The 27,596-nt window shown below is 42.4% G+C and overlaps 2 protein-coding genes across 8 annotated transcripts in view; one reads left to right on the top strand and one right to left on the bottom strand.

Annotated features, from left to right (window-relative positions):
- Positions 1-1,075: 1,075 nt before the first annotated feature.
- On the bottom strand, positions 1,076-27,596 carry NBR1 (NBR1 autophagy cargo receptor). 7 transcript variants are annotated; one of them, XM_042967591.1, is made up of 21 exons: positions 27,092-27,596; positions 23,283-23,393; positions 20,274-20,336; positions 19,551-19,569; positions 17,817-17,839; positions 14,775-14,969; positions 14,149-14,226; positions 13,502-13,716; positions 12,799-12,966; positions 12,319-12,528; positions 11,037-11,196; positions 10,651-10,941; positions 9,819-9,968; positions 9,264-9,339; positions 8,508-8,618; positions 8,155-8,319; positions 6,326-6,764; positions 5,471-5,565; positions 4,716-4,788; positions 3,895-4,003; positions 1,076-1,287 (listed from the first exon to the last, which is right to left on the bottom strand). In XM_042967591.1, exons 2-21 carry the CDS (start codon positions 23,382-23,384, stop codon positions 1,114-1,116), a joined length of 2,916 nt encoding a protein of 971 aa, XP_042823525.1. In that variant the 5' UTR covers positions 23,385-23,393; positions 27,092-27,596; the 3' UTR covers positions 1,076-1,113. The 7 variants fall into 7 exon arrangements, with proteins under 7 accessions (XP_042823525.1, XP_042823524.1, XP_042823527.1 ...); XM_042967590.1 differs by having other exon boundaries at positions 27,106-27,596; XM_042967593.1 differs by having other exon boundaries at positions 27,423-27,596.
- BRCA1 (BRCA1 DNA repair associated) overlaps positions 27,017-27,596 on the top strand; it is a 58,748-nt gene continuing 58,168 nt past the window's right edge. The window contains exon 1 of the mRNA XM_042967580.1: positions 27,017-27,066. The gene's annotated coding sequence lies outside the window, so the exon portion shown is untranslated. The remainder of the gene's footprint in view (positions 27,067-27,596) is intronic.

Below are 27,596 nucleotides of genomic sequence, written 5' to 3'. Positions count from 1 at the left end.
CCAAAGACTCCTTTCTGTAAACAGAATGAGGACCTGGGCCGCAGGCAGCAAGCTTTTTCATTCATTTTGGGGTTAAACCAAAACTTTTTCAGAATTTGCCCCCATCCAAGTTTTGCAAAACAGCCGCCTCGTTCTAGATACCTTTGAGCAGATTTCAAACATTCAGGAAGTCGTCAGGATCTCTAATGCCTCACACACACATTTGCCCGCCCCTGAACTAACTTTACAGATTAATGTAGGGCCCTGCCTTTCATGTTTCTATCTCCCCTCACTTGACTGTAAATAACATCTGCCTTGACATTAAGAAAAAAGGTAACCGTTACATTTATTTTCCCTTTAATAGAAGTTTTCTCCTCCCTTATAGGATTAGCAAAACATTCCACACGACCTACTTAAATTTGTTCCCTTAAATAAAGAAAAATGTATGCAAAATTACTACAGTAAACACTGCTCAACAGGTGCTGGTGGGTTAATGAGCACACTCCCTCCTCCTTTCACTGAAGTGCAGAGACCCTGAAGGTGGATTATCTTGAATGTACCAGTGGGGTCTTTAGACAACAGCGGTCCATTACTCAGTGTTGCAAGGGAAAGGACTTTGTCCTGGAGAAAGGAAGAGTAACAACATTCCTTTGGGGCTCTGGGTGTCATTTCAATCCCGTACAGCTATGAGGCTTGGGGTAGGCTAGAAAAATTGTTAAGAGTTCTTGAAAACAACTTCCAAGGTTAATTTCTTTTAAAAACTGCCAACAGATATCCCCATAGAAACATCCACATTTAACCAAAGAAAAATACTCAACTTCAATACAAGCAGAAAGAAAAACGGTACTATAGAAAGTTCAAGTTATACTCTTCAATACACTAAAATGGAGAGAGGAGCTTTATCCAACTCAACTGAAAAACCGTTTTCCTACAACTCAATGTCTCTGTTTAAGTCCTGGTCTTTCATTTGCTCCAAAAAATACTGTAATGCAGGTGCTGTCTTGATAACTCAATAATGGGGTCTATATAGATTCATCGGATTAAAAAATAAGCAAGGGCTTCTCCCCCATGCCCCAAGGACAGAATAAAGATTATCTCTGAGCAGCAGGCAGTTATTTAATACAGGGTCACTCCTCAGTAGCGGTGGCTGTACCAGTCATTGTTGTTGACCTGAAGCAGTTCTGTCACAACCTGCAGGATGTTGTAATTGTGTTTCTTCAGCAGCCTTAGGTTCAGCTGCCTGTCACAGAATCCCATTTCAAAGAGATGGGCCATCAGGGCTGCTGTCTGATCTTCAGAAACTATTGGCTGTGTAGAGTCAAGAAAAGCAGAACATTTTCTGTATCATTTATGGGTCTTGTAAATTGTTATTATCTTGTAAATCATACGAATCTTTCCAGATTTGTTTAAAATATTAGGAAATTCAATGCAAGGGTATGGTGTTCCTGTCCACCTGACACTAATGGACCTTCTGAGGGAGGACTGGGAATGCCCTGCTCTAGATTCAGTATGTTTGTACCCAAAACCAAGCAACTAATGAACTGTCCTCAGAACCAGGAGGAGGATGCTTCGGAGGGGGCTTCCCGAAGGAAGCATCCTTTGACCTGATGAAGCAAGAGATGCAAACACTGGAAACACTGTGAAGATAAAAGGTAACTGTGGTGATGGGGCAAGTATAAGCAGGAGCCAAGACCACTATTGGAAGAGGGTTTGGTCAGAAATACAAAGGAGCTGAACAAAAAACTGCTTGGGAAGTTACATTTTGGGTGACTTTCTTGGCATTTTTCTCCTTTTTCTTTTTAAAGAACAGAAGCAATCCAGAAGAGAGGAAACTAATATTCATTTACCTCTCCCTCTTTAGGTCAAGCTCTATGGTGGACACATAACCTTCTTAAATCCTAACACTTCGGATCACTCATCATTTACTTACCAACTGTGTTGACTACCAATTAATTCTATTATGTATGAAAATGGAGATATAAAATACCTCCTATTTTGCAGGGTTGCTGAGAGGATTCAGAAGAGAGTGTATAAGCATGTTGAGCACAGTCTCTGGCATTTCTCTCTACACCTAACTCAACTGTTCCCTTCCTTCCCTTTTATTTCAAAATAAATTATCCAACCTCCTTTCAGGTTAATCCTTCCACAGGTACTTTGCTTGCTATCTCATCACCTCTCACCATCTCTGAAATCTCTATGAATTATCCTCTCTCATCTTTTCATTATTATTTTGTCTTTAGAGAAAAAGTGTGCACGGAGAAGAGGGAGCAAGAGAAAATCCCAAGCAGGCTCCACACTGAGCAAGGAGCCCGACGCGGGGCTTGATCCCATGACCCTGGAATCATGACCTGAGCCGAAATCAAGAGCCAGACATCCAACTGACTGAGCCAGCCAGGTGCCTCTTATCCTCTCTCATCTTGACTGTTAACCGCCTTTACTACTGGCTCAGCCAACTGTAGAAACCTCTCCCTCTGCCTTATGCATCCTTGCTTTCTCTCTTTCCCGCTTTGTGGTCCAGCTACTTGAAAATGAGGTGTACTTGCACTCTCCAAGTCCTCTCCACTCCCTCCCTGTTCTCTGCAGCATTGACCACGAGGTCCTCATTAAAGCTCCCTTCCCCGAGGCCCAGCACAGACTCTCATTTTCCTCCTAGTTCTCTGTCTTCTTTGCAGGGCACTCCTTTCCAGGGTCCTTAAAGGCTGCTTCCTGCTTTACACCCCTTTTTCCTGGAAACTCTCACCCAATCACATGGCTTCTGTTATAACCTGTACGAATAACTTTACCTCCAGGCCAAATCTCTCCTCTGTGAGCCACATGCACGGGCCCAACTGCACTCTGGGTAGCTTTACCTGGACATGCCTCAAATTCCACACCTTCCAAAATGTACCTAATTTTCTTCTTCCCCTGCCCAAATATATCCTTATTCCTGCACATCCTAATGAATGGTTCTATTGATTGCCTGAAGCCAGAAACATGGGATTCCTCTTTGACTTCTTTCTAGCCTTTTAATCATGGTCTCCAAGTTCTGCCATTTCTTTTACCCCTTTTCCATCTCAAATAGATTTTTTTTTTAAGTTTATTCATTTATTTTGACAGAGAGCGTGAGCAAGGGAGGAATGGGGGGAGGGGGGAGAGAATCCCAAGCAGGTTCTGTGCTGTCAGCTTGCAGCCCTATACGGGGATCAATCTTACAGACCATGAGATCATGACCTGAACTGAAATCCAGTTGGACATTTAACCAACTGAGCCACCCAGAAGACCCTCAAATCGATTTCTTTAGGTCTCCCCCAACCTCCACACAATACTGGAGTTCTCTCACTAGGTACAAATCTGATGCTAATTACTTCCCTAAAACCCATTCACTGGCTCCTCCCATTAGCCTTAAAGTAACACCCAAACCACTTAACAGAGCACCTCACCTACATAAGTTGGTCTCTTCTTACTCTTCCCAGACCAAATTCACAATTCAGAGTCACATTTACAAGTCTTCTTACTGGCTAGGCTCTGTCTGCAATGCTCTTTCTATTCTTCTTTCCTGGCAAATACTTATTTTGTCCTTAAGGACTCAATTCAGGCACCATCTACCAGGAAGCCTTCTCTGGCCCCATGCAAGGACCCACAGCAGGCCGAGATGTCCCATCCAAGAACATGGGCATAGGATCTTACACTGCACTGCAGAAGTCTGTGTACCTTGCTTGTTTTCCTGTCTTTGGGCAGGGACTGGTGTCTTTTTCACCTTGTAGTGCTGGTACTCGGAAGAGCTCCCCACACATGATAGGTCCTCAACAAACACTAGACCTTTTCCCCTTCATCCCTTAAGTAACTTGGCTAAAGTCATATAGCTTGAAAGTGGCAGGCAGCATCATTTTCACTGGGGACTTGGCTTTGCTACAGGAAAATAAAACATACACTGACCTGGGCAGTGACTGGTGGCCCAGCAAACAAGGCCTTGTATGCAGAAGCAGCAACAGACAAAGCCCCCTTCACCAATCCTCCAGCAATGCTGCTCCCATGGTGGTGGTGTCTGGAGAGGAAAACCAAATCATCTCCCTAAAAAATCACAAACTATTATCTTCCTACAAGATAATCTGGGCTCTAATCCTTGAAAGAAAATGGATTTCCTTGAGAAAAAAAGTCAGATGTAAAAAGAGGATGTGATCACTTTCCTATTAGTTTTATACCTACAAAATCTTGGTTTGATGTCGTAGAGCCTAGTTCTACTGCTGCAAGATAAGGCTGTGCAGAAAATGCACCCTTCTGGTTAGTATACCAGCTTTCTGTCCCAGCTGAAAATTACATGGTCAAGAGCACAGAAAAGTATTGGCAGTCTGTCTGCACAATTACCATTTCAGAGGAAACACCTCCAAAGGCAACGTGCTTTTCTGGGTACTGTAGGGAGGAGCCCAGCTTGCCATTGCTCTGAGCCGATTGGGAGCAGAGAGGCAGGTAGGTCTAAGAAACTGTTACTAAGATGCACAGTGGGCTTGATTTTTCTGCCTTCTCCTCTGGTACTAAGGATGAGTTGAACTTGAGGGTACTGGTCTGAAATGTGAACACTCTGAAATGTAACTTTAGCCCTCTGTTCAATGTTGCTCACAAGCTTCAGGAGAAATAAGGAGTGACGGCTCTCCTCTGCTCTCTGGAGGTGGCACATGCTGTGAGAGGCTTGTTTAAGCAGAAGCAATACTAGGATATCCACCTGCTTCTGAAGAAGAGGCTGCACAAGGTCCAGTTACCTTGAGTGGTCATAGCTCTTCTGTCTGCTGTTTACAATTCCTGATGAGCCTCTGGGCTCTAAAAGCAAAAGAGCTATTGGTTAGATGTAGCATCCACAAGTGCCTAGTGTTTCTTAACTCATAGTGAAGCTATTTTTGAGAGGCAGGCAGCAATCTGATCACAGCATTTATTTGTTTGTTTGTTTGTTTGTTTTTTAACTATTTGGGAAATTTTGCAGGTGGTTTTAAGTGATAACAGGGAACTGTCCAGAATGTAATACAAGGTGATTGTTTATTGAATCAGAAAAATTCTATAATCCTATCACGTCCATTTATTACTTTTTCAGTTCCTTAAGTTTCGTTTTTTTGAGGTGGAGTGGGATGTGACTTCGAAGGTCTACTATAGCAACTTCAAGATGCTATTCTCCTTATTTTGGAGACAAGAAAACAACCTCGCAGGTGGTATGAACGTGCTGACCTGCTGCAAGGTCACACAGTGAGGAAAGGTGGAGCTGGGCCTGGAATCTAGACTGGTCTAGTTCCACAGCCTGTGTTCTTCCCACTGCAGCACAATGCCCACCTCTGTAAGGTCTCACTTCGTAAATGTTAAGAATATTTACTAGAGAATAGAAAACAGTATGAGGGAGGGGCACAGAGAGAAAGAAAGGGCAAGTTTCCAAATAATGCCAAGAGTCATGGAGACACAGTGCCCCTTTATACCTGGTTTCATTAGAAAGGAGCACAGAAAAGGATATAAAGCTTAGGCTGGTCATTACCTCCTCTGATCTGATCAGGGACTGAACAAGCTTCTGGTATGGTGACTGGTAAATCCACTCCTGGGGAACCATCATGCTGTGCACAAGAAGGGCTCCTTTCAGAAAGACACAATATTGAAAGTCAGTTGAAAAGGCACCTATGGGAACGGTGGAAACAGTCAACATGGCATAGAAGTGACCGATTTTCTACAGAGGCTTCACATTTCTGATCCAGATCTCATGTCTGAATTTAGGGATCAGGTAGAAAGGGCTCATTCTACTTCTGGTTTTCCTCTTTAGCCATAGTCAAGCTAGAAAGACCAGCTTCAGTCAGGTTACTCCCCCCTACATCAATTGGTACTGATAAGGGGAAATGTCTAGCTCCCTGAGAGAGTGGTTTAAATTACAGTCAAGGCTCCACCATCTTCCATTACTGTGACAGAGCAAGGACACAGATAGATCAGTAAATAATTAAAAATAATTGTTTTCTGATTTTGGAGTGTATTTTTTCCATAACAGATTAAGCTTTCTACTACTTTGTTTGGGTTAACATGAAAATAAGTTTTGAGTGCCTTTACCCATGAGTCAACAGAACGGCGAAGAAGATCCAGGGATGTTTGTGTTTAAAAACTGGCTCTCAACGACCAAAACATAAATAGACTGTACTCCGATAATTAAGATGAACTAAAACAAGCGTTTCTTTAAATCCAGAATCCACAAATTCTGGGAAATACAACTTTTATTCATCTAAATTCAGACTTTTATGGGAAATAGTCTCTTCCCATGCTGACAAAAAAATAGGTTTTGAGATCGAGTCCTTTCCTCTCTACTCTGCCTGTGAAGAACAGCCGAGCTGAGGGGGGTTGTGGATGGTACCTGGGCAGCTGTGGAGGAGGCCCCACCACCTCTGGGGTTAGGGGCACGGTGTCCAGAGTCTGTGAGGTCATGAGGATGTCGTTGATGCTCTGTCCCTGCGGCTGGTTCTCCCCTCCAGCGACTCTCTCCCCAGCCTCAACCCCAGGTTCACCTTCAGCCCCGCGCTCTAGGCCTGGCTGTGAGAGTGCAGAGCTGTACATGGAGTCCCCCAGGGGGCGGCTGGTGTCAAAGCACTCAGGCAGGATGATGATGTAATCCTCTGAAGAAGTAGAGGACTGACTCTGAACTTCATCTTTGAGCTCATCATCCTCTTCCTCCTCCTCCTCTTCCACTTCCTCCTCCACAATAGCTTCCTCCTCCACAACAGCTTCTTCAGCAATATGGACAACCTCCTCCTGCTCAACTCCAAGTGGTCCCTCTTCAGGGGAGGGAAATTTCACTAAAGGATGAAAGCAATCAATTTTCAGCTACAGCTAAAAGCAGCCTCTGGTGCTGTCCTTACCTGATAAAGTCTTTTGTGGGTCATGAGCTACAGTCGTGAAAGCCAGAGGATGGAGACGAACCAGAGGGAAGGGCTGCTGCTAGAACCTCAGCTATGGCCACATTCTAAGTCTGAAGCCCGTACAAAGCCAGGAAGAACTTAAGCTTATAACAACAAGGTATGTAGAAACACCAAAGCTTCCGAGAAGCACCATGAATTTTAGAAACATATCAAAACTGATATACTCGCTAACAGTGCTAGAACAATAGCAAATGGTAGGTGGTGAGTGCTGCCGGACTGTATGTCTACTTTCCTCCTTTTCTTTGCAAAGTAATGGGTAGTCATGGTAGAAAACTGGCAAAACATGGATGAGGGGCAAAAAAGACACCTATAATCCTATCAGAGATAACTACTGTGAACCTTTTGGTGTAAGTCCTTTCGGATGTTTTTGTTATGCATTCGTATATAAGTGTATGTGGGTGAAATAAGTGTGTTACATATTTTATTTCCATTTATTTAGTTTCAGCTTTTATTTTACTTTTATTAGTTAGCTTACAGTGTAATATTGGTTTCAGGAGTAGAATTTAGTGAATCATCACTTACATATAACACCCAATGCTCAACACAACATGTGCCCTCAATACCCATCACCTACTTACCACATCCCCCGCCCACCTCCGTGTGTGTGTGCGCGCATATGTGTGCATGCGCACTCGCGCGCCTGTGTGTATTTTAAACAAAAGTGAGACAAAAAATATTTAAAGGTATAGGTTAAATTTCATTATGACAAACGAGATTTTCCCACATTATTTTGATGCACTAGAATTTGAATTTTTGGATAGTTCTTGAAATACACAGTATGGGCTCTACATATCTGATCTAGAAGTATCTGTTGTGAAGAAAGTGGATTACGACAGAATATAACCTCGTGAAACTTAGTTTGGCACCCCAGCTTCTGCACGCTATTTCCTGGACTGTGTCCTGGGAGAAATGACAAAACTCAGCTGCCAATGGAGGTCTCTGCTGAAGAGCTCTGTCAACTTACAGGAAGACTCTTCACAGCAGAATCCAGGCAGCACAAGTCGCTGTTGTTCCTCTGAATCGTACAGCTGTAATTCTGCCCCCGAGAAAGTGTGAAAATGTGTTATGGTGGTTGCTTTGCTCTTGAGGCTACAATTAAAATGGTCAGGTAGAGTGTGTGGAGTCTAAAGAAACAACCATGACCTGAAGTCTAACAAAGATCACCTAACCTCCACTCTCAGTGAAGAAGAGCACTTCTTTCTACTCTGGTCAGGCAGCCACAATTCAAGCACCACCCTGCTAGGTGGAGGAACCCAGGGACACTCACTGTGTGGGGATTTCTGTCTGCAAGGTGGTTTGTGATCCGGGGCAGCATCCAAGGTAAGGGATCGGATTACAGTCTCACACACGAACTGGGTCCCACTCAGGTCATCTTCTGCTTCCTCCACTGAGGAAATGTTCTCAGCCTTCCTCCTAACTGATGCTGTGGGATCTGAAAGACACAAAGCTTGTCTGCACTTGGTGTGGAGGAGCTTCTTCCATTCATGTTCCCATGCTGATACCATGCCAAGGAATAGCCTTGACTATCTGTGCCATATGAAGGTTAGGAGGAGTATGTATGAAAACGGTATAATATGGAAGGGGACAATGCAAAAACTTTACAGATATTGAAGTCCCTACCAGGAAGTGCTTTAAATCCTGCCCCTTCGCTCTCTTCCTGTATCTGCCCCAAGCCTGGCTTCTCTATTAAAGGATTGTCATGCGGCAGAGGAGACATGCAGGGAGTCATATCTGCAGAATGAAGACAGAAGAATCATCAACCAAGAAAAAGCATCACGTCGTAAACAGGGTTCAGAAGCAGCGGCTCACAGGCTTCTTGCCTCCTGCAGGGCTAAAACAAACCTAAGTATGCTTCAAGGCCTGTTGTAAAGAAAATTCTCCAGACCATCAGGTGTGGAAGTATCTCAGATCAATGAATGCAGGAAAGATCAGTCATCTGGCCTTAAAAACCACGGCCAAGACACAGAACCAGGAATGTAAAGGGAAAAAAGGACATAGTGTTTACAGAAAAATGGAGAAGAGGGCTCCCCCACCCCACTTCTTAAAGATTTCATTTTTAAGTGATCTCTACACTCAGTGTGGGCCTCAAACTCACAACCTCAAGACCAAGAGCCTCACGCTCCACCAACTGGGAAGCCAAGCGCCCCAAGGGTCCCTTTATCGTGGGGAAGTCTTACACCACCATGTATTGTTGACTCTGACAGACAACAGAAAAAAGAAGGGACGTGATGCATGGGTGCAATTTTACTGTCACACGGTGGGAGAAATCCTTGTCATCTATTTTCTCAGAATAAGATACTACCTATCAGAGTCTAGGGTATAGCACTTTTGTGTCCGTTAATAAAATAAACAATATGGGTTGAATGACATTCTTACCCACAGGAGTATTGTGGGGCACTCTTTCCAACTCTTGGACAATGTTTATATCCAACAGTTCAAAGGACAGCAGGTCCTGGAGGAAAAAAGGGCAATGTTAGGCTACTTGCCATGGAGGCTGGAGTCATGTTTTGTCCTGCTGGGATGTGTAGGCCACTGAGCATCACACCTTCCTGGATTCTGTTCAAATTCATGCCTCACCTCAGTCAAGTGAAATCAAGGAGAGCGAAATGGGAACTAGGTGTTCAAATAACCAAGTGGCAGGAGAGAGAGAAAATGCAGTGGGGGTGAAAATGAACTAGAGAAGCAGAAGTGAAGAGACAACTGAAGGGAAGCTGTGGGGAAGCACGCGAGTTACCAACTCAGAGAGGAAACATTTAGTTCAGAGGCCTCCTTCCACAGGTGACCTCCTTCCCACTCTGCATCTGAATGGATCGAAGTGGGCATCTGGCTAACTTGCTGGGCACTGCCTGTGGCTATACCACCTTCTCAAGGGGGTAAGGCCTCTTTCTCCACTGCCTTGTCCTTTGCCCCCCAAAGTGTTCAGTCTCCCACCTGGGCAGTCAGTAGATCCACGGAGGGGATGTAAAGCTCCCTCTCACTGGCAACATTTTTTGTCTTCTGTGGGATGCAGGTTCCTGTCCCTTGTGACTGCTCAGTTACTTCATCAAGCTGAATGTCTTCTTTAGCCAGAAGAAAAGCTTCCTACACAGACAAAACCATTGGGACAAATGTCAGGCCCTCAACTGACCTCAAAAGGTAAGGTGGCAGCTGCCTCCCTAAAAACCGAAACACTGCTGCACCTCTACATGTTTTAAAACTTGTTCTGATGTAATTTTAGACTTACAGAAAAGTTGTAAAAATAATAATCCCCTTCACCTAACTTCCTTTAACGACAAGTCAGGTTAACCATAGTTGACGACAGTCAAAAGCAGGAAATTAACTTGGTTAACTAAATCTAAGCAGTAAAATACTCTAAAAACTAGTAACACACTAATAAAAATGGAAGTTGCTTAAAAAAACTGCACCAACTAAAAAAAGGGCAAGACTTCATTAGTATTTACAGAACACACACGTGGATATTCAGGAGAGGTAAGGGTTAAGGAGCAAAGCCATCAGTCCAGCAGTTCAACAGGCCAGCCAGCCCTACCTTCCGTCCTGCAGCAAAGAGGCTGGCCAAACATCATTACAAAGAGATACAAAAGCACTGAGGGATGCCTGCACCAAGATCCTAAGGACATGCAAAGAAAGCCCCTGAGGACTAGGCCTAATAAAAGCTTACTAATGTACTGGGGGGAGGGGGAGGAGCTATGTTTTCCAGATGTCTGGAGGAACAACCAGCTGTGTGTGGGCTGTTTTAGCTTTAGTTTACCCTTCCAATACTCACCTCTTGCTGGCAAGTGAGCTCATCAGCTTTGCTTGAGTTAATCATGCCCTTTTCAATGTTCTCAGGGCTCTCTGTGGAGGGGAAAGGATCCACTATGATACTGCACCAGACCCGAGGCCCAAACTGCTGGCCTTTGTGAGAAAGACGCCAATGGGAAGTGTACGTTCCCTCCAAGGCTGGGGCGATGAACTCCACGGACACAACACCCACATGGCCGGCCTTTAGGCAGGGAACCAGAACATCTTTCTTTTCTGTAGAAGCCAAAGTTAGGTTTCCCCACATGAACTTGAGCTGAAAAGAGCAGTGACAAGAGAAAGCAAGCTTGTAAACTGAGCACTGTCACTTCTAATCACATCTTCACATTCTGGGTGGGGAAAAAAAAATACCTTTGTGTCTCCATTCCACTTGACGTTTCCTGTATTTTTCATCCTCCAGTGTTTGATAAACTTGGTTCCTGGCTGAAGGTGAGTCCCATCAGGCAAATTCTCATCCACAAACGCTGCACTGAGGGTTGGCATAACTGGGGCACAGGGCTGCAAAGGGAGCCTGAACAGAAATTCAGATAGCAGTCACTTGTGTTGGGTATGATGGCTTCTGAATATCTAGCACCGTGATTCAAGAGGCTGACAGTCACTCTTCATTTGCCTTAAAAATAATAGGGGGCGCCCAGCTGGCTCAGCTGGTGGAATGTGGGACACTCTTGATCCCAGGGTTGTAGGTTCGAGCCCCACACTGGGTACACAGACTACTTAAAAATAAGACCTTTATGGGCACCTGGCTGGCTCAGTTGGAAGAGCATGCGACCCTTGATCTTGGGATCGTGAGTTTGAGCCTTACGCTGGGTACAGATGTTACTTGAAAAAAATCTTTAAAAAAACTATAATTTTTAAAAAAGTTTATTTATCTGAGAGAGGGAGTGAGCACGCACATGTGTGCATGAGCGGAGAAGAGGAAGAGAGACAGGGAGAGAGAGAATCCCGAGCAAGCTCAGTGCTGTCAGCACAGAGCCTGACTTGGGGCTCGATTCCAAAGCAGTGAGATCACAACCTGAGCGGAAGTCAAGAGTTGGATGCCCAACCAATCAGGTGCCTCTAAAAATATTTGAAAAACAAGACAGATGCGACTCCTGAGCTGAAAAACTATGGTGAGGATAAAGGTCCATAAATAAAAGAACTAGAGAGTCAGGTCCTTTAAATCCCAACTGCCTCCAGTGAGGAGAAGTCACACCAGCCAGTTTGGAACCTTGTTGGTTGCTGTCCTTCTGAAGAACGCAACAAAGCAAGTGTCAACAATGACTACCAAACCACCCCGTAAGAATACTAGGATCAGGGGCGCCTGGGTGGCTCAGTAGGTTAAGTGTGTGACTTCGGCTCAGGTCATGGTCTCACAGTTGGTGTGTTCAAGCCATGTATCTGACTCTGTGCTGACAGTGTGGAGCCTGCTTGGGATTCTCTCTCCTTCTCTCTGCCCTTCCCTAACCTGCACCCTCTATCTCAAAATAAATAAAACTTAAAAAAAAAAAAAAAGAATGCTAGGATTAGAGAATGGGAAGCTCTAAGAGTTTGGGTGTTATTAGGGGCTGCCAAAAAATAAGAGAAAACCTGGCTGAAGTTCTGGTTTTGGAAGGCTGGATCTCCACCTTGGTGCCCACCCAGGCCCTGGGCTTACATCAGGGTGTTTGACTGCAGCAGGCTCTCGGGTCGGCCCAAAGGGGACCTGGGGCTCTGGAGTCCGTGGATGGAACTCCACAGGTGAATCTTCCTGTGGAGCTTAAGCTGCTTTTTGAGTTCCTTGACCTCTGCCTTTCGCTGTTTCTTCTCGGCTCGCAACCTTTGCTTTTCTGCTTTAAGAAAGTTCTTGTCAACCTGTTTCTGGAGCCTGTGAGGTAACAAATGAAAAGTGTCAAATCCTCACAAATCCTGAAGCTATTCTGAGCCATTTGTAGCCTCCATCAGTGCCAGCCTCTAATTTAACTTCTTTCTATAGTTTTCATTTCTGTCTCATTAGCTTTGGGTAATCGTCCTCATCATCACACATCAACTGGAAATGAATAGGAACTAAGGAGACTGTGCACTTTTGTGATTCACGTCCCATCACCAGAACCAAGACTCCCATCAAAGAACAAGCCTCCTTTCCTTATGGTTTTACCTGGCTTGTTCCAGAGCAGCAGGAAGACGAGGGGCAGAGAACCTTGGGTGAGAGAATGCTTCAGAAGAACCCACAACAGGTCTCCGTAGCTTCAGCAGGATGTGGTTGGAGTCATGGGCATATGGCCCTGATTCACAATCTTCACAGATATTGTAGGACGGGCATAGGCTGTGGGGAAAAGCATGGCGAGTGGGAAGTACCAGAGGTGGTGAGATAGGAGACTAGACTTCTATACTGACTGTATTACCAGCTAGGCAGTAACCTGAGCATGTCACCTGGCCATGCCATGTCTCACGTTTCCTTATTAACAAAATGAGAATTAAGAGACTTAACATGTATGCATTTCAAAAGACAATCCATGAGAGGAAGCAAGATATGAAAGCACCTGGAACAACAGGGAGATAATCCGTGGTGATATAATTTTGCTTTGGGGAATGTAAGTTTGTCTGGCTCTGTCATTTTTTTTTTTTTTTTAATCGTTTTTGGTTTCGTTAGTTCAATGTACATCTGAACACAACAATCTGAATAGTTACCCTTCAAATAGTTATTGTATTTCTTGTGGGTGGAGAATAGCTTATTTCCAATCCAGAGCTGCTATCTATGCATGATGCTCAGAGACAGAGTACGTGCAATTTGCTTTTACTTATCCAGGATGCCAGAAAGGCCTGCTCAAAGGTCTTCTAATAGCCAAGTTACTGTTTACCTGCACTGGTAGCGCACACCAAAGATCCTCCTTTGGCAGCTGCTGCAAGCAATATGCCAGTTGAACTGGTTTTCCGGCAGAAACAGTGTTTCCTCTGAAATAGGCATGGAGACCTCTGAGGGACAGGAACCCAACGATGGGTTCTGGAGGACAAGCTTCTCATGTAATTTCTGTTCCAGTTTCTCAACTGTTTCTTTGACCACCTGTTCTCTGAACTAGAATACAGAGCAGAAGAGGGGAAAACCTTAGTTATACTACATACCTCACTGTCTCTGGTATAGCACAAGAACATAATAAAACACCTAGTAGCTACTGAACAAATAGAAATGTAGCAAAAGAAGGTCTATTCTCTTCCACAGCTAACCAGGTTCAAAGAAGACACCAAGAAATTGTTTTGCTGAGTAAGTTTCTAACCTCTTCCTTCTCAAGCACAGAGACTAGTTCCTTTCCCTTACATCCTTAGAAGTAGGCTCCCTCTTTTCCCAGTCAATCACGGTAGAAGTGAGGAGCTTTCTTGACCAGAACCATTATCACTCTTAATTCGCCTGCACCAGAGGCAGCAGCCATTTGGGTTCGGTTTGCTATTTCTCCCGTACTCCACCTGTGCCAACACTGCTGCTAAAACCCAACCCAGAGAGAACACTCACTGTCTCCAGGTAGCTCGTGAACCAGTCTGGGGGCTTGTCTTGAGGCTGGTCTGTGTTATGGGGAGCAAGTGGGAGCCGCTGCAAGGAAACACAACCCAAGATCTTGGAGACTGTTTTTTGTTTTTTAAAAAAGATTCTCATTTTTTTAAGTAATCTCTATACCCAACATGGAATGGGGCTTGAACTCACAACCCTGACATCAAGAGCCACATGGTCTACTGACTGACCCAGCCAGGTGCCCCTGTTTAAAATAATTTTCCTGGGGTGCCTGGATGACTCAGTCGGTAGACCATGGGACTCTTGATCTTGGGGTCATGAGTTTAAGCCACACATTGGGCATGGAACCTACTTAAAAAAAAAATAACAATTTTCCTGAAATGTAGTAATCTGAGGCTTCTTTTGTCAAATAATATAAATGGTTAAAAAAAAAGTATGAAGAAGTATAAAAGGAAAACAAAGTATATCATCCTATTGCCCCTTCTCCAGAAGTAACCAGTTACCAGTTTCAAAAAGTCAGGCAGAGATTGTCACAACTCCCAAATTGTTGATGGACAACTCAAATGTTAGACTATGGACAAGACATTCAGGCTAGAAAAACCGTAGAGACGGGTCCATTCCCTTCATACCTGGGCTGTAGGCTCCTCTGGGGTCTTCATGTCTGATCCTAAGACTCTCACCAGTGAAGAATAATGGGCCAGTGGCTTCTTCCCTGCCCTCACAACTGGTCGTTTTTCTGCTACGGCTGGGAGTGGGGCTTCCTCGACAAGCCGGGAGCTTTCATGGACTTGCATCTGCAGTAGGTTTCCCTGCTTAACCGCCATCTGAGAGCATATGTTAGGAATAAACACGTTAATGTGTGATTCTCCTTTCCCAAATGAAATTCCAAAGACATCTAATCAGAAGAGGTAGGGTGAATTATGCTGAAAATATTAGCATTTACCTTTATTTTCTTAAATCAAATGGCATATACTATGTTATTAGTCAGCCTGCTGTTTCTCTAATCAAAATGTTACCTAGGAATGGTTTTATTATCTAAAACACAAAAGTACATTTAATGTAGCACTTTGTGAGGTGAAATGTTCTCATTAATGTGTTACAACTTTTCTATATAACTGGTTTTCATGTAGGATTCCACTTATGGATTTTAATCTCAATTTTTCAAAAAAGTCAATCCCAGACTACCAGAACCCAAGAAACTTAAAGCCAAATGCTATAATTAAGCACTTACTTTTCCATTAAGAATAGTACTGTGGAAAGCATACTTGAGTGGTCACCTCTTTTTGAAGAGCATCTTCTTAAAAATGCTATTTTGAAAACTACTTCAAGGAGCATTTGAGGTCCTATGAAGGTACTCCAGTGTCCATGAAGAGATCAGGGGCTAAGTCTATGAGTTTGTAGCTCTCCCCACTTGTCACCCAGTGACAAGAAGAACTACTTTTCTTTTTTTTTTTAATGTTTATTTAAGAGAGAGAGAGAGCGAGCATGTGCATGCACACAAACAGGGGAAGGACACAGAGAGAGGGAATCCCAAGCTGGTTCTGCACTGTTAGCATAGAGCCTGACGCGGGGCTCAATCCCACAAAGCGTGAGACCATGACCCAAGCCAAAACCAAGAATTGATCACTCAACCAAATGAGCCACCCAGGCACCCCTGATGAACTGTTCTTTTATCTATTTTTATACAACAATCTTAAGCTTCCATTTATTTTACTTTTTAAAAGCTGATTTATTTTAAGAGAGTGGGCAGGGGAGGGGCAGGGGTGGGTGGGAATCACAAGTAGGTTCCTCACTGCCAGCACAGAGCCCGAACTCACAGGGCTCAAACTCACGAACCATGAGATCATCTCCTGAGCCAAAATCCAGAGTCAGATGCTTAACAGACTGAGCCACTCAGGTGCCCCAAGCTTCCATATAAAAATAGCATTCTATGGCCAAAAAGTTTGACAGGTATTATTTTAAGATCAGGAATCAGCAAATCTTCTTAAAAGGCCACATAATTTCTGCTCAAGTCTGCACAAAAGCAGCCACAGACAATACGTAATAGGCATGGCTGGGTTCCAATAAAACTTTATTTATAAAAACATATGGCTGGCCCACTGGCTGGTCTGCCAGCCTTTCTTCTAGACTATAAACCAAGAGACATTTGATAAAACGTATGGCAAAGTCTGTGGACAAAATTGTTCAAAAAGTTAGTATAATGAAATGTGTCAAAATATAAACATGGGATCTTAACTATCACATAGTACCATGCAAAAACGTATAAAAACTCTTGCTTCCTGAGACAGGGCAGGCTTATACAACATCTAGACTCCTGAGGTCTGAGATTTCTGACTGCATAGGTAAACAGTGATCGTGGGAAAGAGAAAAGTTTTGAAGCCTGTAGAAGACTTTTTTTTTTTTTTAGTGAAACTACTGTAGCTTCTGAGAATAGGGAAAGAGAAAAGCCAGTGGGACAAGGGTGAAAGAATGTGGGGAAAAGCACGTTACAACAGCTTAAAAGCAAAGATGAAATAGGAAGAGCACGTGAAAACTAGGGAAGAAGGAAATGATGAAGCATGAAATAACTAAGAGATGAGCAGCTCAACTAAGAGAAACCAGGGAGGGGCCTGAATGTCCAAAACCAAGAGACTGGCTGGTAAATAAGGATATCTGAGTAAAAACCAGGAAGACTGGCTGAACCGTTGAATCAGGTTGCACCCACAATGGCAATTTTAACCAGGCAACAGAAAGGGTAAATCCAGCTCCCAATTTAAAAAATCTTGCCCTTTCCTCCCTAGACCAAAAGTGATTATAGAAAAGAGTTTTGTTGTGGACTAGAAGTTCATAAAGGATAGTAAACTTTAATTTTTTTTAAAGTTGATTTTTGAGAGAGAGCAAGCGAGCAAGCAGGGGAGGAGCAGAGAGAGAGAGAGAGAGAGAGAGAGAGAGAGAGAGAGAGAGAGAGAGGGAGATACAGACCCTGAAGCACCCTCCAGGCTCTGAGCTGTCAGCACAGAGCCCGATGTGGGGCTTGAACTCACAGACTGCGAGATCATGACCTGAGCCAAATTTGGGACGCTCAACCAACTGAGCCACCCAGATGTCCAAAGGATAGTCAAACTTTAAAGAAAAATCTTAATTACAAAGGTGGTAATGAAAGGACAGCTGGGCACACCTTAAAGATATGACTTTGAGGAACACTCTATTTCATTATTGACAAGCAAGAGATCGTTAACTGGATAGTTTATGCCTTAAATGCTCCCACTTTATATATAACATTCTATAGGAAACAAGGTGGGGCACCTGGCTGGCTCAGTCAGTAGAGCATCTGACTCAATCTCATGGTCATGAGTTCAAGCCCCAAGCTGGGCATGAAGCCTACTTAAAAAAACAAAAACAAAAACAAAAGGTGAAGGAAGGAGATGAAAAATGTGACCCAGAAAGCATAATTCTACACGGTTCCTTGTATTTTTGAATCCTACAATGGTGACACCAAGATCAACAATGAGAGGGAAAAATATCTTTATATCAGGAACTGCCTTTTGCTGAGTGATATGCCCTACTAATCATAATCTCCCTGAAAATCTGTTTTTGTTGTGTTTTGTTAGTTTCCCCTCATGGCTAATGGCATTCAGGTTCAAGTTTTAGTTAACAAATATTATTTGCAAATAAGATGAAATAACCATTACCTTAAGTGCTTCTTCATATTCTCCTAAAAAGACAAAGAATAAATATACTGTGTTATTTCTTCACCACCCCAAAAGATTCTATTTAAGTACAGCCAATCCTTTCTTTTAAGAATTTTTTGCTTACAATTCTTATACATGAACAGCTACTGCCTTTTTGCTGACAAACTCCCTTCCTGTCCCATTGCAAATAAAAGCCACATGTAGATTAGTTCTGCCTCTTAAATCTCTCTCCCTCTCTCTGCTACTGGAGACTTCCAGCTGTAAAACCTCAACCCAGCTGCCTCCCACTAGGGATACAAGGGACTTCATGGATAGTGTTAACCCAGGCAGACCTCAAATGTATTGCAGGTTTGGTTCCAGACTCCTGCAATAAAGCGAATACCAGGAAATTGTAAGTCAAATCAATTTTTTGGTTTCCCAGTGCATATAAAAGTTATGTTTCCACTATCTGCAATCTATTAAGTGTGTAATAGCATTATATCTAAAAAAAAAAAAAAAAAAGTACATACCTTAATTAAAAAATACTTTATTGCTAAAAAATGCTAACCATCATCTGAGAGTTTAGCCAAGTCATAAACACTGATCACAGATTGTCACGTTATATATAATAATAATGAAAATGTTTCAAATACTGCGAGAATTACCAAAATGTGACACAGACACAAAGTGACCAAATGCTGCTGGGAAAAGTGACTCAGGGTTGTCACAAATCTTCAGTTTGTTAAAAAAAAAAAAAGATGCAGTATCTTCAAAGCACAATAAAGCGAAATGCAATAAAATGATATATGCCTGTTCTATCATTACAGCCGGTTAAAATAAGCTTTTGGGGGCTAGCCTAGGGAACTAGCCTTTATTTTTTTTTTGTAATTTTTTTTTTTTAACGTTTTTTATTTGTTTTTGAGACAGGGAGAGACAGAGCACGAACAGGGGAGGGTCAGAGAGAGGAGACAGAGAATCTGAAACAGGCTCCAGGCTCTGAGCTGTCAGCACAGAGCCCGACGCGGGGCTCGAACTCACGGACCGAGAGATCATGACCTGAGCCGAAGTCAGCCGCTTAACCGACTGAGCCACCCAGGCGCCCCAGGACCTAGCCTTTAAACGCAACATTGTTCCTATAGGAAAATGAACTCCAAGCTCTGAACAACCAAACCATCTTAGAAATACACTCTGGGATACCACTTGTTTGTAAGTTGACATTAACATATATACCAAGTCAGGGACAAAGGCAACATAGGGAGAATGGAGTTGTATGTGTTGAACTGGGAGGCATATTTTCAAAAGATTAACATCTTAAACATAAGAGAACCTTCCATTAAAGCTGTCCTTAGGGTCCAATCAAAGGCACTGATGTGTATACAAAAAACTGCTACAAAATAAAAATCTGCTATGTAACTAATGCCCATGGACAAGTGAGTGTGATGTCAATTTACTGTATGTTAAATTCGAGTCTAAAATAAATAGTGCAGCAAGATCTTAGTGTAAATGGAAATGCATACACCCATCAACAGATTAAGGCTTGAAAATTTCTTTTTTGAGAGAGAGAAAGAGAATGTGCATGCATGTGTGGGTCAGGGAGAGGGAGAGAGAGAATCCCAGTCAGGGGTTTGATCCCACAACTCTGAGATCTAGACCTGAGCCAAAATCAAGAGTTGGTTCCACAACTGACTGAGCTACCCAGGCACCCCCAGATTAAGGCTTTTAAGTAAAGTTAAGCAGGTTCTCTTAGGAACTCACCTTGACTATTGATGGATACCTGTAAAAGGACAAAAGCAACAGGGAATTATAAACCTCCTGTCATTGTAACATTTCTGTTACTAGGACCAGCCTCACAGATAAGATGAACAATCTCAGGTTAGGGATTCAGCTTTTCCAGTATCATGAACTAACGGTGAATAATAATTAAGGACTTTTATTGCTTAACTCCTGTATCCTCCTTTATTTCAGGTACATTAAGAGGCAGCATAATATAGAGGTTAAGAGCTTGGGCTCTGGAGTCAGAGTATATGGAAGGAACCCCTACTCTACTATTTCCAAGATTTTGTGCCTGTGGGCAAGTTACTTGGCTTCTCTGGGCTTCAGTTTCCTCATGGGTAAAAAAAGAGATAATAATGTAATACCCAATACATAGTAGTGTTGTTAGTCTGACACATTGCAGTCACTCAATAAAGGTTTGTCATTATTTTTATATTATAAGCTAAATGGCAAGTTATGATATATTTGAACTATATGACTATATAGTTTTAAAAGTTATCTCCCAAATTTCCTTCAATGTTTACTCCTTATCTCTCAACTCCATCTCAGATTCCACAGTAAGCTAAGAACATGCAGTTATCAAGTACATTTAAACCGCTACACAAATGAGAAAACATTAGTTAGAACTTTTCAATCCCCTATCATTCTTGAGAAATAAGATCCCTATCCGGGATACCTGGCCATGGGTACCATCATATACTTTACCTCCTCATTTTCCTCATCCAGGTATTTTATCTGAATAGTGTTCAGATCAAATGAAACTTTTACCTGCAAATGAAATGTATATACATATCAAAAAGGCAGATTGTAACAGAAACCCAGAAGTCCTAAAAGAAAGGGTGAGCATATTTCACTACATAAAAATTTAACATTTAGGGGCGCCTGGGTAGCTCAGCCAGTTAAGCGTCTGACTCTTGACTTCAGCTCAGGTTGTGATCTCATGGTTCGTGGGTTCAAGCCCTGCACTGGGCTCCATGCTGACAGTGCGGAGCCTGCCTGGGATTCTCTCTCTCTTTGAGGACACTCTGTCCCTCCCCAGTTGGCACACGCATGTGCACTTATGCTCTCTCCCAAAATAAATTTTAAAAAACTTTAAAAAATTAAACATTTAAGTGGCATAAAAGAAGAAAACCATGTCAAAAGACAAAGAATAGACGGGAAATATTTGCAACTCATAACCAAGGGTTATTATCAGCAATACACAAAAATCATCTGCAAAACTGCTAATCATTATGATAAACAATCCAGGTAAACGTAGGCAAAAAGGTATGGAGATTTCTTTCAAGAGAGATCAAATGTGACTAACAAGTATAGGAAAAGATGTTCAACCTTAATGCTAGTCACAACAATGCAAATTAAAGCAATGAGATGTCATCTCAATAGAATGGTGAAAAAAATTTTAAAGCCATAACATCCAGTGTTGTCAAAAATTCAGGGCACTGTCATATATTTCTGCACTGGCTACAACTGTTCTGCAAAGCACCTGGCAGTATCTATCAAAAATTAAAATCACATGCCTTGTGACTCATTAATCTTTCTTTGGAAAACTTTATCCTACAAAACAGTGCTTAAGTGTTATACACAAAGAGATCTCTCCTGTAGTTTATTTTATAATGGTGAAAAGAAAAACAACAATAACAAACCCTTTTGACCTTGAGGGTACTGAGTAAGTGAAATAACAACAATGAACTCACAGATACAGATAGCACACTGGTGGTTGCCAGAGGCAGGGGGTGGGAGGTGAGTAAAATGGGTGAAGGTGGTGAAAAGGTACAAACTATCAGTTATAAAATAAATAAGTCCTGGGAATGTAATGTACAGCATACTGAATATAGTTGTTAATAATGTGCCGTATATTTGAAAGTTGCTAAGGAAGTTCTCATCATAAGAAATTTTTTTTTTATAAATTTTTTTTTAATGTTTATTTATTTTTGACAGACAGAAAGAGACAGAGCATGAGCTGGGGAGGGGCAGAGAGAGGGAGACACAGAATCCGAAGGAGGCTCCAGGCTCTGAGCTGTCAGCACAGAGCCCGACGCGGGGCTCGAACTCACAAACCGCGAGATCATGGCCTGAGCTGAAGTCGGACACTTAGCCGACTGAGCCACCCAGAAGCCCCAAGAAAAAATTTTTTAACTACACGTGGTGACAGATGTTAGCTAGACTTATTGTGATCATTTTGCAATATATACAAATTTAGAGTCATTATGGTATATACCTGGAACTAATATAATGTTATATGGCAATTATATCTCAATTAAAAACAAAACTAGAAACAATTTTTCAATTAGAAATGGTTAAATTATGGTATGACAACACCAAAATACTGTGGACAATCTATAGATTTAAAAAGGATGACCCTGGATCCTTATCTATTCATTGAGAACTGTCTATAACATCCTGCTGGGAAACATAATTCCCATCCCAGAGGTGGGAACAGTGGATGGAAGAGTAATGAATAGAGGGATATTAACTTTTTCTTAGTATGTGTTTGGATTGTTTTACTTCTTATAATAGGCATGTATATTATACTTTTATAATTTAAAATTTACAGTAAGGAAAAAAGGCAAGCTGTCAACTCATTTAACTACTAGAAAAAGAAAAATAACTATGTTTGATTTTCAGATCATTTGACAAACACCCCAACTTTCTGGATAACCATCTGTTTAGGCCAGAATAAAGAAATATTTGCTGGAAGACAGAGGACTAGTTCACATCATCTTTTGAAATCTTTCCACCATTTCCTTTTCTTTTTAGTTTTCATAGCACATAACCAAATAAAAGCAGGTTTTTACCAAAGGGTTTTGCTGGATAAACAGTTACACAGGAAGTAAAACATTCACTACTGCAAACGAAACAAAACCCAGAAGAGTACAAAGGGCAAACCAAGAGGAGGGAGGGCATTGACAACAACAAAAGAACAGATGAACTGCTAAGTACCTGTGGGAGTTTTTTCTGCTCAACTTTTTTTTTTTTTTAATATTTTATTTATTTTTGAGAGATAGAGATAGAGCACAAGCAAGGGAGGGGCAGGGAGAGAGGGAGACACAGAATCTGAAACAGGTTCCAGGCTCCAAGCTGTCAGCACAGAGCCTGACATGGGGCTCGAACCCACGAACCCTGAGATCACGACCTGAGCCGAAGTTGGACGCTCAACAGACTGAGCCACCCAGGTGCCCCATGCTCAACTTTTTTTTTTAAGATTTTTAAAAAATTTTAAGCAATCTCTACACCCCACCAGGCACCTGAAAACACAACCTCAAGATCCAGAGTCACACATTCTGCTGACTGAGCCAGCCTGGGGCCCCTTTGCTAAACTTTTAGATACTTGACCTCTGAGCTAGCAATAACAACAATTAGCTCTTGCAAAACTTAGGTTATATCCTTGCTGGTTCACAAACTACAGTAACATATCTGCTCTCAGGCAGGAGAACATTTCCCTGGGGCCTGGTTAGGGTGGAAGCCACACCAATTCATTCCTTAGACTGTTTCTAAAATTAACAGGTTTTCCAAGTCTAGCTGCAAATTAAGGAATTTGTTTATTCTCTTGGGGGTGGGGAGAACATCGCCTACATGAATATTGAACCCCTGTCAAAAGTAATTTTCCAAAAGTCCTAGAAAAGGTAAATATGACAGCTATGAAACAACATTGCTAAAAATTGCTATCTTTGGAAAAATTAGGCTTAAAAGATGGAGAAACAAAGTAACACTCACCATAGCTTCAACATCAGCCCAAGTTGTATTTTCTGGATCAGAAACCAGAAAGCTTTGAGTTTCATTTTTGAAAGTCACATTTAGAGTAACCTGTGGTTCCATGCTGTGGGGCTAGAGTTGAGAGGATGGGTGAGAGAGAAAACAGTGGAAAGGGTTCTATAAAACTGCATAAGCATTCATTCAGCAAGTACTTGTGAAGGCCTAATATGGGGTTAGGCTAGGAAGACACCGAAGTGAATGAGAACACAATGTCTCTGCTCTTATGCTATTTACAACCTGGTGGGTAGCTTAAAACAAATTTCCCTGTTAAACGTTTGCTGAAACAGTATAAATTTTGGCCACATCCGCAGAAATCCTCTAACAGCTATAAAATTCTTTTGGATTTTATGGAACTTTATATGATTAGTTAATTTAATAGATACTACTGAATATCCACTAGTGGCAGGATACCAATGAAGATGAACACCCACAGGTCTCTACCCTCAGGGAATTTACATTCTCATAGCTTGAAAGCAACATTCTACATTTTTCTTAGAAAAACAGCCTTTTCCTAAATTGAGCAACCCAGGTTCTTTGTTAAGATCAGTTTTAACAATTTAGAGGCCAAGACACTAGCCAAGAAACTACACAGGGGTAGCAGTCAACACCTTTCATCCAAGTTCATGTGGTGTTTTTTGTTTGTTTGTTTTTGTAGTTATATTTTTTCTTTTATAGAAAATTTCATGCATAAAAGTGGAGAGTCACGGACATATAACTATAGTAAACAATTCAAGGCTATCGTCATTTTGTCTATAATTCTGTATTGTCCCCAAATCCCCCAATATAGATTGACCATAGTTAACTAATGTTTTAACCAAACTATAGTACCATAATTAAAAAAAAACTATTAAGAGAAAATTTAAACATATACAAATGAATAAAGATTAATATACAATGAACTCCTAAGGACCCATCAGATATTTTCCATAATTATCATCAACCCAGGACTAATCTTGTTACAGCAATAGAATTATTTTGACAGCCATTATTTCATCCATAAAATAACTGAGTATGTAACCCTTAAAAAAATAAGACTTTTTGAAAAGATAACCACGATACCATTATCATGCCTAAGAAGTTAACAATTCTATAATTTAATGTCTATTATGGTCAGTTGTTTTTAATTAAGGATTTTATTTACTGATGAGTTGTTAGATTATTATTTAAGTTTATTTATTTATTTTGGAGAGAGAGAGCCTGCACACATGCACATGTGGGGGAGGGGCAGAGAGAGGAGGAGAGAGAATCCCAAGCAGGCTTTGCACCATCAGCACGGAAACTGATGTGGGATTCGAACCCACGAACAATGAAATCATGAGCTGAGCCAAAATCAAGAGTCGGACACTCAATTGACTGAGCCACCCGGGGACCTCTAGATTTTGTTCTTATGACTCTGTGAAAAAACAGTTTACTAAAATCTGAACCTAAGTTGTAATGAAAAAGGTCATCTTTTAAACATATTTATCAGCAAATCTTTTAAGAAATCTCTTCAAAGAACCAGATTCTGCTCTAGGCAAATGGAGAAAGGATATGAACAACTATGTCTCAGGAATTTGCAGTGTAATGGTGAGGGAGCAAAAGGGCTGAGAAGAGCTGGGCTCCAGACACAGCTCTGACACATAACTAGCCATGTACAAAACAGTAAGTCATTTGACCTGAGCTTCAGTTCCTTAATCTGTAAGATAGGTCAAATAAAAACGTGTGTCCAAGTTCTCTGAGAACATTACTCAAACACAAAAATTATTATAATAAATCAGTCTTTAGAAGCCAAAATAGACCTGTTTTTCCACAATACATTGAGAGTGTCATTAAAAAGGACTTTGGGAGTGCCAGGGTGGCTCAGTCGGTTAAGAATCTGACTCTTGATTTCGACTCAGATCATGATCTCACAGTTCACGGGGTCAAGCTCCACATCAGGCTCTGTGCTGACAGCGTGGAGCCTGCTTGGGATTCTCCCTCTCCCTCCTCTCTCTCTGCCCTCCCTTGCTTGCATGTTCTCTCTCTCTCTCTTTCTTTCTCCAAAAAAACAAACATAAATAAACATTTTAAAAAGAGGACTTTGAACTTTCTGAGAATCTGGGTTTTTTTTTTAAATTCAAAACCAATCATCCTCCAATTTTTTCCATTTTTTGTCTCTACCTACAGTCAAGTTCACAACCAAAAAAAAAAAAAAAAAAAAAAAAACCAAACCCAGTTTCTAGCACCAATCTGCTGACATCTAGTATTCATTCTTATGGAATGCAATTCTTGGAGTCCTTAACATTTGGACAGAATGCCTCCCCAGGTCAACTTCCCAGATTCTTGGGGAGAAAAAAAAATCTGGGAAATGAAGTAACTGATTCAGTCAGCCAAAAAGTGGATATTCTGAATCACCTTCTTACTTTTCAACTTCCCAGAAATGCTTTCCACACTTTTGAGAGTCCAGAAGGAAACTAATCTAACTCCCTTGTTCCAAATTACATACACAATTAAAATTAGTTTAGATACTTTGGAGCTCATCCAGCTGGTAGGCTGATGAGAGAAAACAGGAAGTGGGGGATTCTAGTTTAGCTGGACCATACCCAGGTCTTCATAAAGAACTGCCTATTTCTGTTTGGCTTTTATGTGAAAATTCTTTCAGCAAGAGCATTAATCTTGAACTTGAAATACCAAAGCTATGGTTAGCACCATCTGTCCTTGTAGCTTTAAAGCCAGTAAAGTCAGACGGCTGGGTCCTAGGCCTTCAGTTTTCAAAACTGGCATTATTATACGTTCATGCCACTGGCTCACTTTTGCTTGGCACAAGTCAGCTTTTCCTCTACGTCAAATTTTTCAGGATACCAAAAATCCCTTTAATGAAGCAGACCTGGGAACTTGAGCTTTGATTACCGTCTCCACCAAAGGCCTGACATGTTAATCCGGGGGTTAAAACATGTGACCTATAGCTGGGTGTTTTGACAAAAAGGAAAAACGGTGCCTTTTCAAAACCAGAGGTCCCTGACCAAGGAGACATCTTTACAAGGTTCTCAACAAGCGGAGGGGGATGGGGATGGGAGGCTGTGTGGGCACTGTCATTTTTTTTTCCCCTGCAGACTTTATCCTTGTCTTCCAGTTATCGTTTCCCTAGCACTCCATGCCCCCAAGATCGTGTTACCACCCCCTGAGGAATCTCGCTTTCTTTGCCTAGGCCCTCTTTCTGCTGGAGAGTCTTAGCCTCCCATCAGTAGATGCCGAGCGTTCTGAGCCACGGACCCCCCCATCTCTCTGGCAGTATCCGCCGCCTCGGCCCCCTGGCCCAAACGGCTCTCTCATCCAGTCACTGAAAAGATTGGCTGCCCCCAGACACGGAAAAAGTCGCCTTCTCTTTTGCAGGATCCCTTCCGCAAACTTCCCCTAGCCCTCTCAGTGGCGATGTGCTCCCACCCCTCTGTAACCGCCGCTACTTCCTTACCAGCTCCCCGCCCCCGGGGGGCGCCTGCCGGAGGCCAGTGCAAAAACCGTTCGCTGCCAGCTCTGCTGCTCTCCCCGCGGGGTGAATCTAACATGGCGGATAGAAATAGGACCTAGTCCCCAGTTTGAGTTTCCGACAAGATGATTGGCTCTTAACAGTTGTCTCTCAAAACTACCACCCCCCTTGATTGGCCGAGCATGCGTGGCAGGGGCTGGGCAACAGCAGCCATAACAGCACAACAACAACAAACACTGGGGCAGAGGGGCGGAACTACAAGTGCGCAGTCGAGGGCCGCGGCCCATCTCCCCTTCCCAGGTAAATTCGGCGTCCACTGCATTACCTTAGGTCACTGACCTTAGTGGACTCCTTGCCCGAGACTTGCGGGGCTGGATGGGAATTGTAGTCTTCCTGGGACTTGTAGGTTCTTTAGCCTACTCTCCGCTCTCAAGATGTGAAAACCTAACACTCCAATCCATATCTGTTGACGTGCGTAAGCGCACAGAGCTCTTCAATCTGTCAACTGGATTGCCGTGAGACTCTTGCCCGCTTCCGGTGTCGGAAGCCCCTCTCCATAAGACTACAGTTTCCAAGGAACACTGTGTCGAAGGCCTTTCGATCCGCAATGCATGCTGGAAATCGTAGTTTTTCCCCCACACAATCCTTTTATTTACCTAAACTGGAGACTTTCATTGCGGCGGAAATGGGGAGGGAACGGGGCCTCTTCCTGCGAATGTTTCAGGCACTATCTTGTGCTCCTATTCAGGCCTCAGGTATTGATTTCGACCCTAGTCCCGCAGTCTCTGTGACGTAATAAGCCGCAACTGAAAGCGTACAGATGAAGGGGC

The sequence above is a fragment of the Panthera tigris genome, chromosome E1, assembly GCF_018350195.1.
Source record: "Panthera tigris isolate Pti1 chromosome E1, P.tigris_Pti1_mat1.1, whole genome shotgun sequence".
Classification (NCBI taxonomy): domain Eukaryota; kingdom Metazoa; phylum Chordata; class Mammalia; order Carnivora; family Felidae; genus Panthera; species Panthera tigris.
This window is presented reverse-complemented; position numbering and strand designations above follow the sequence as displayed.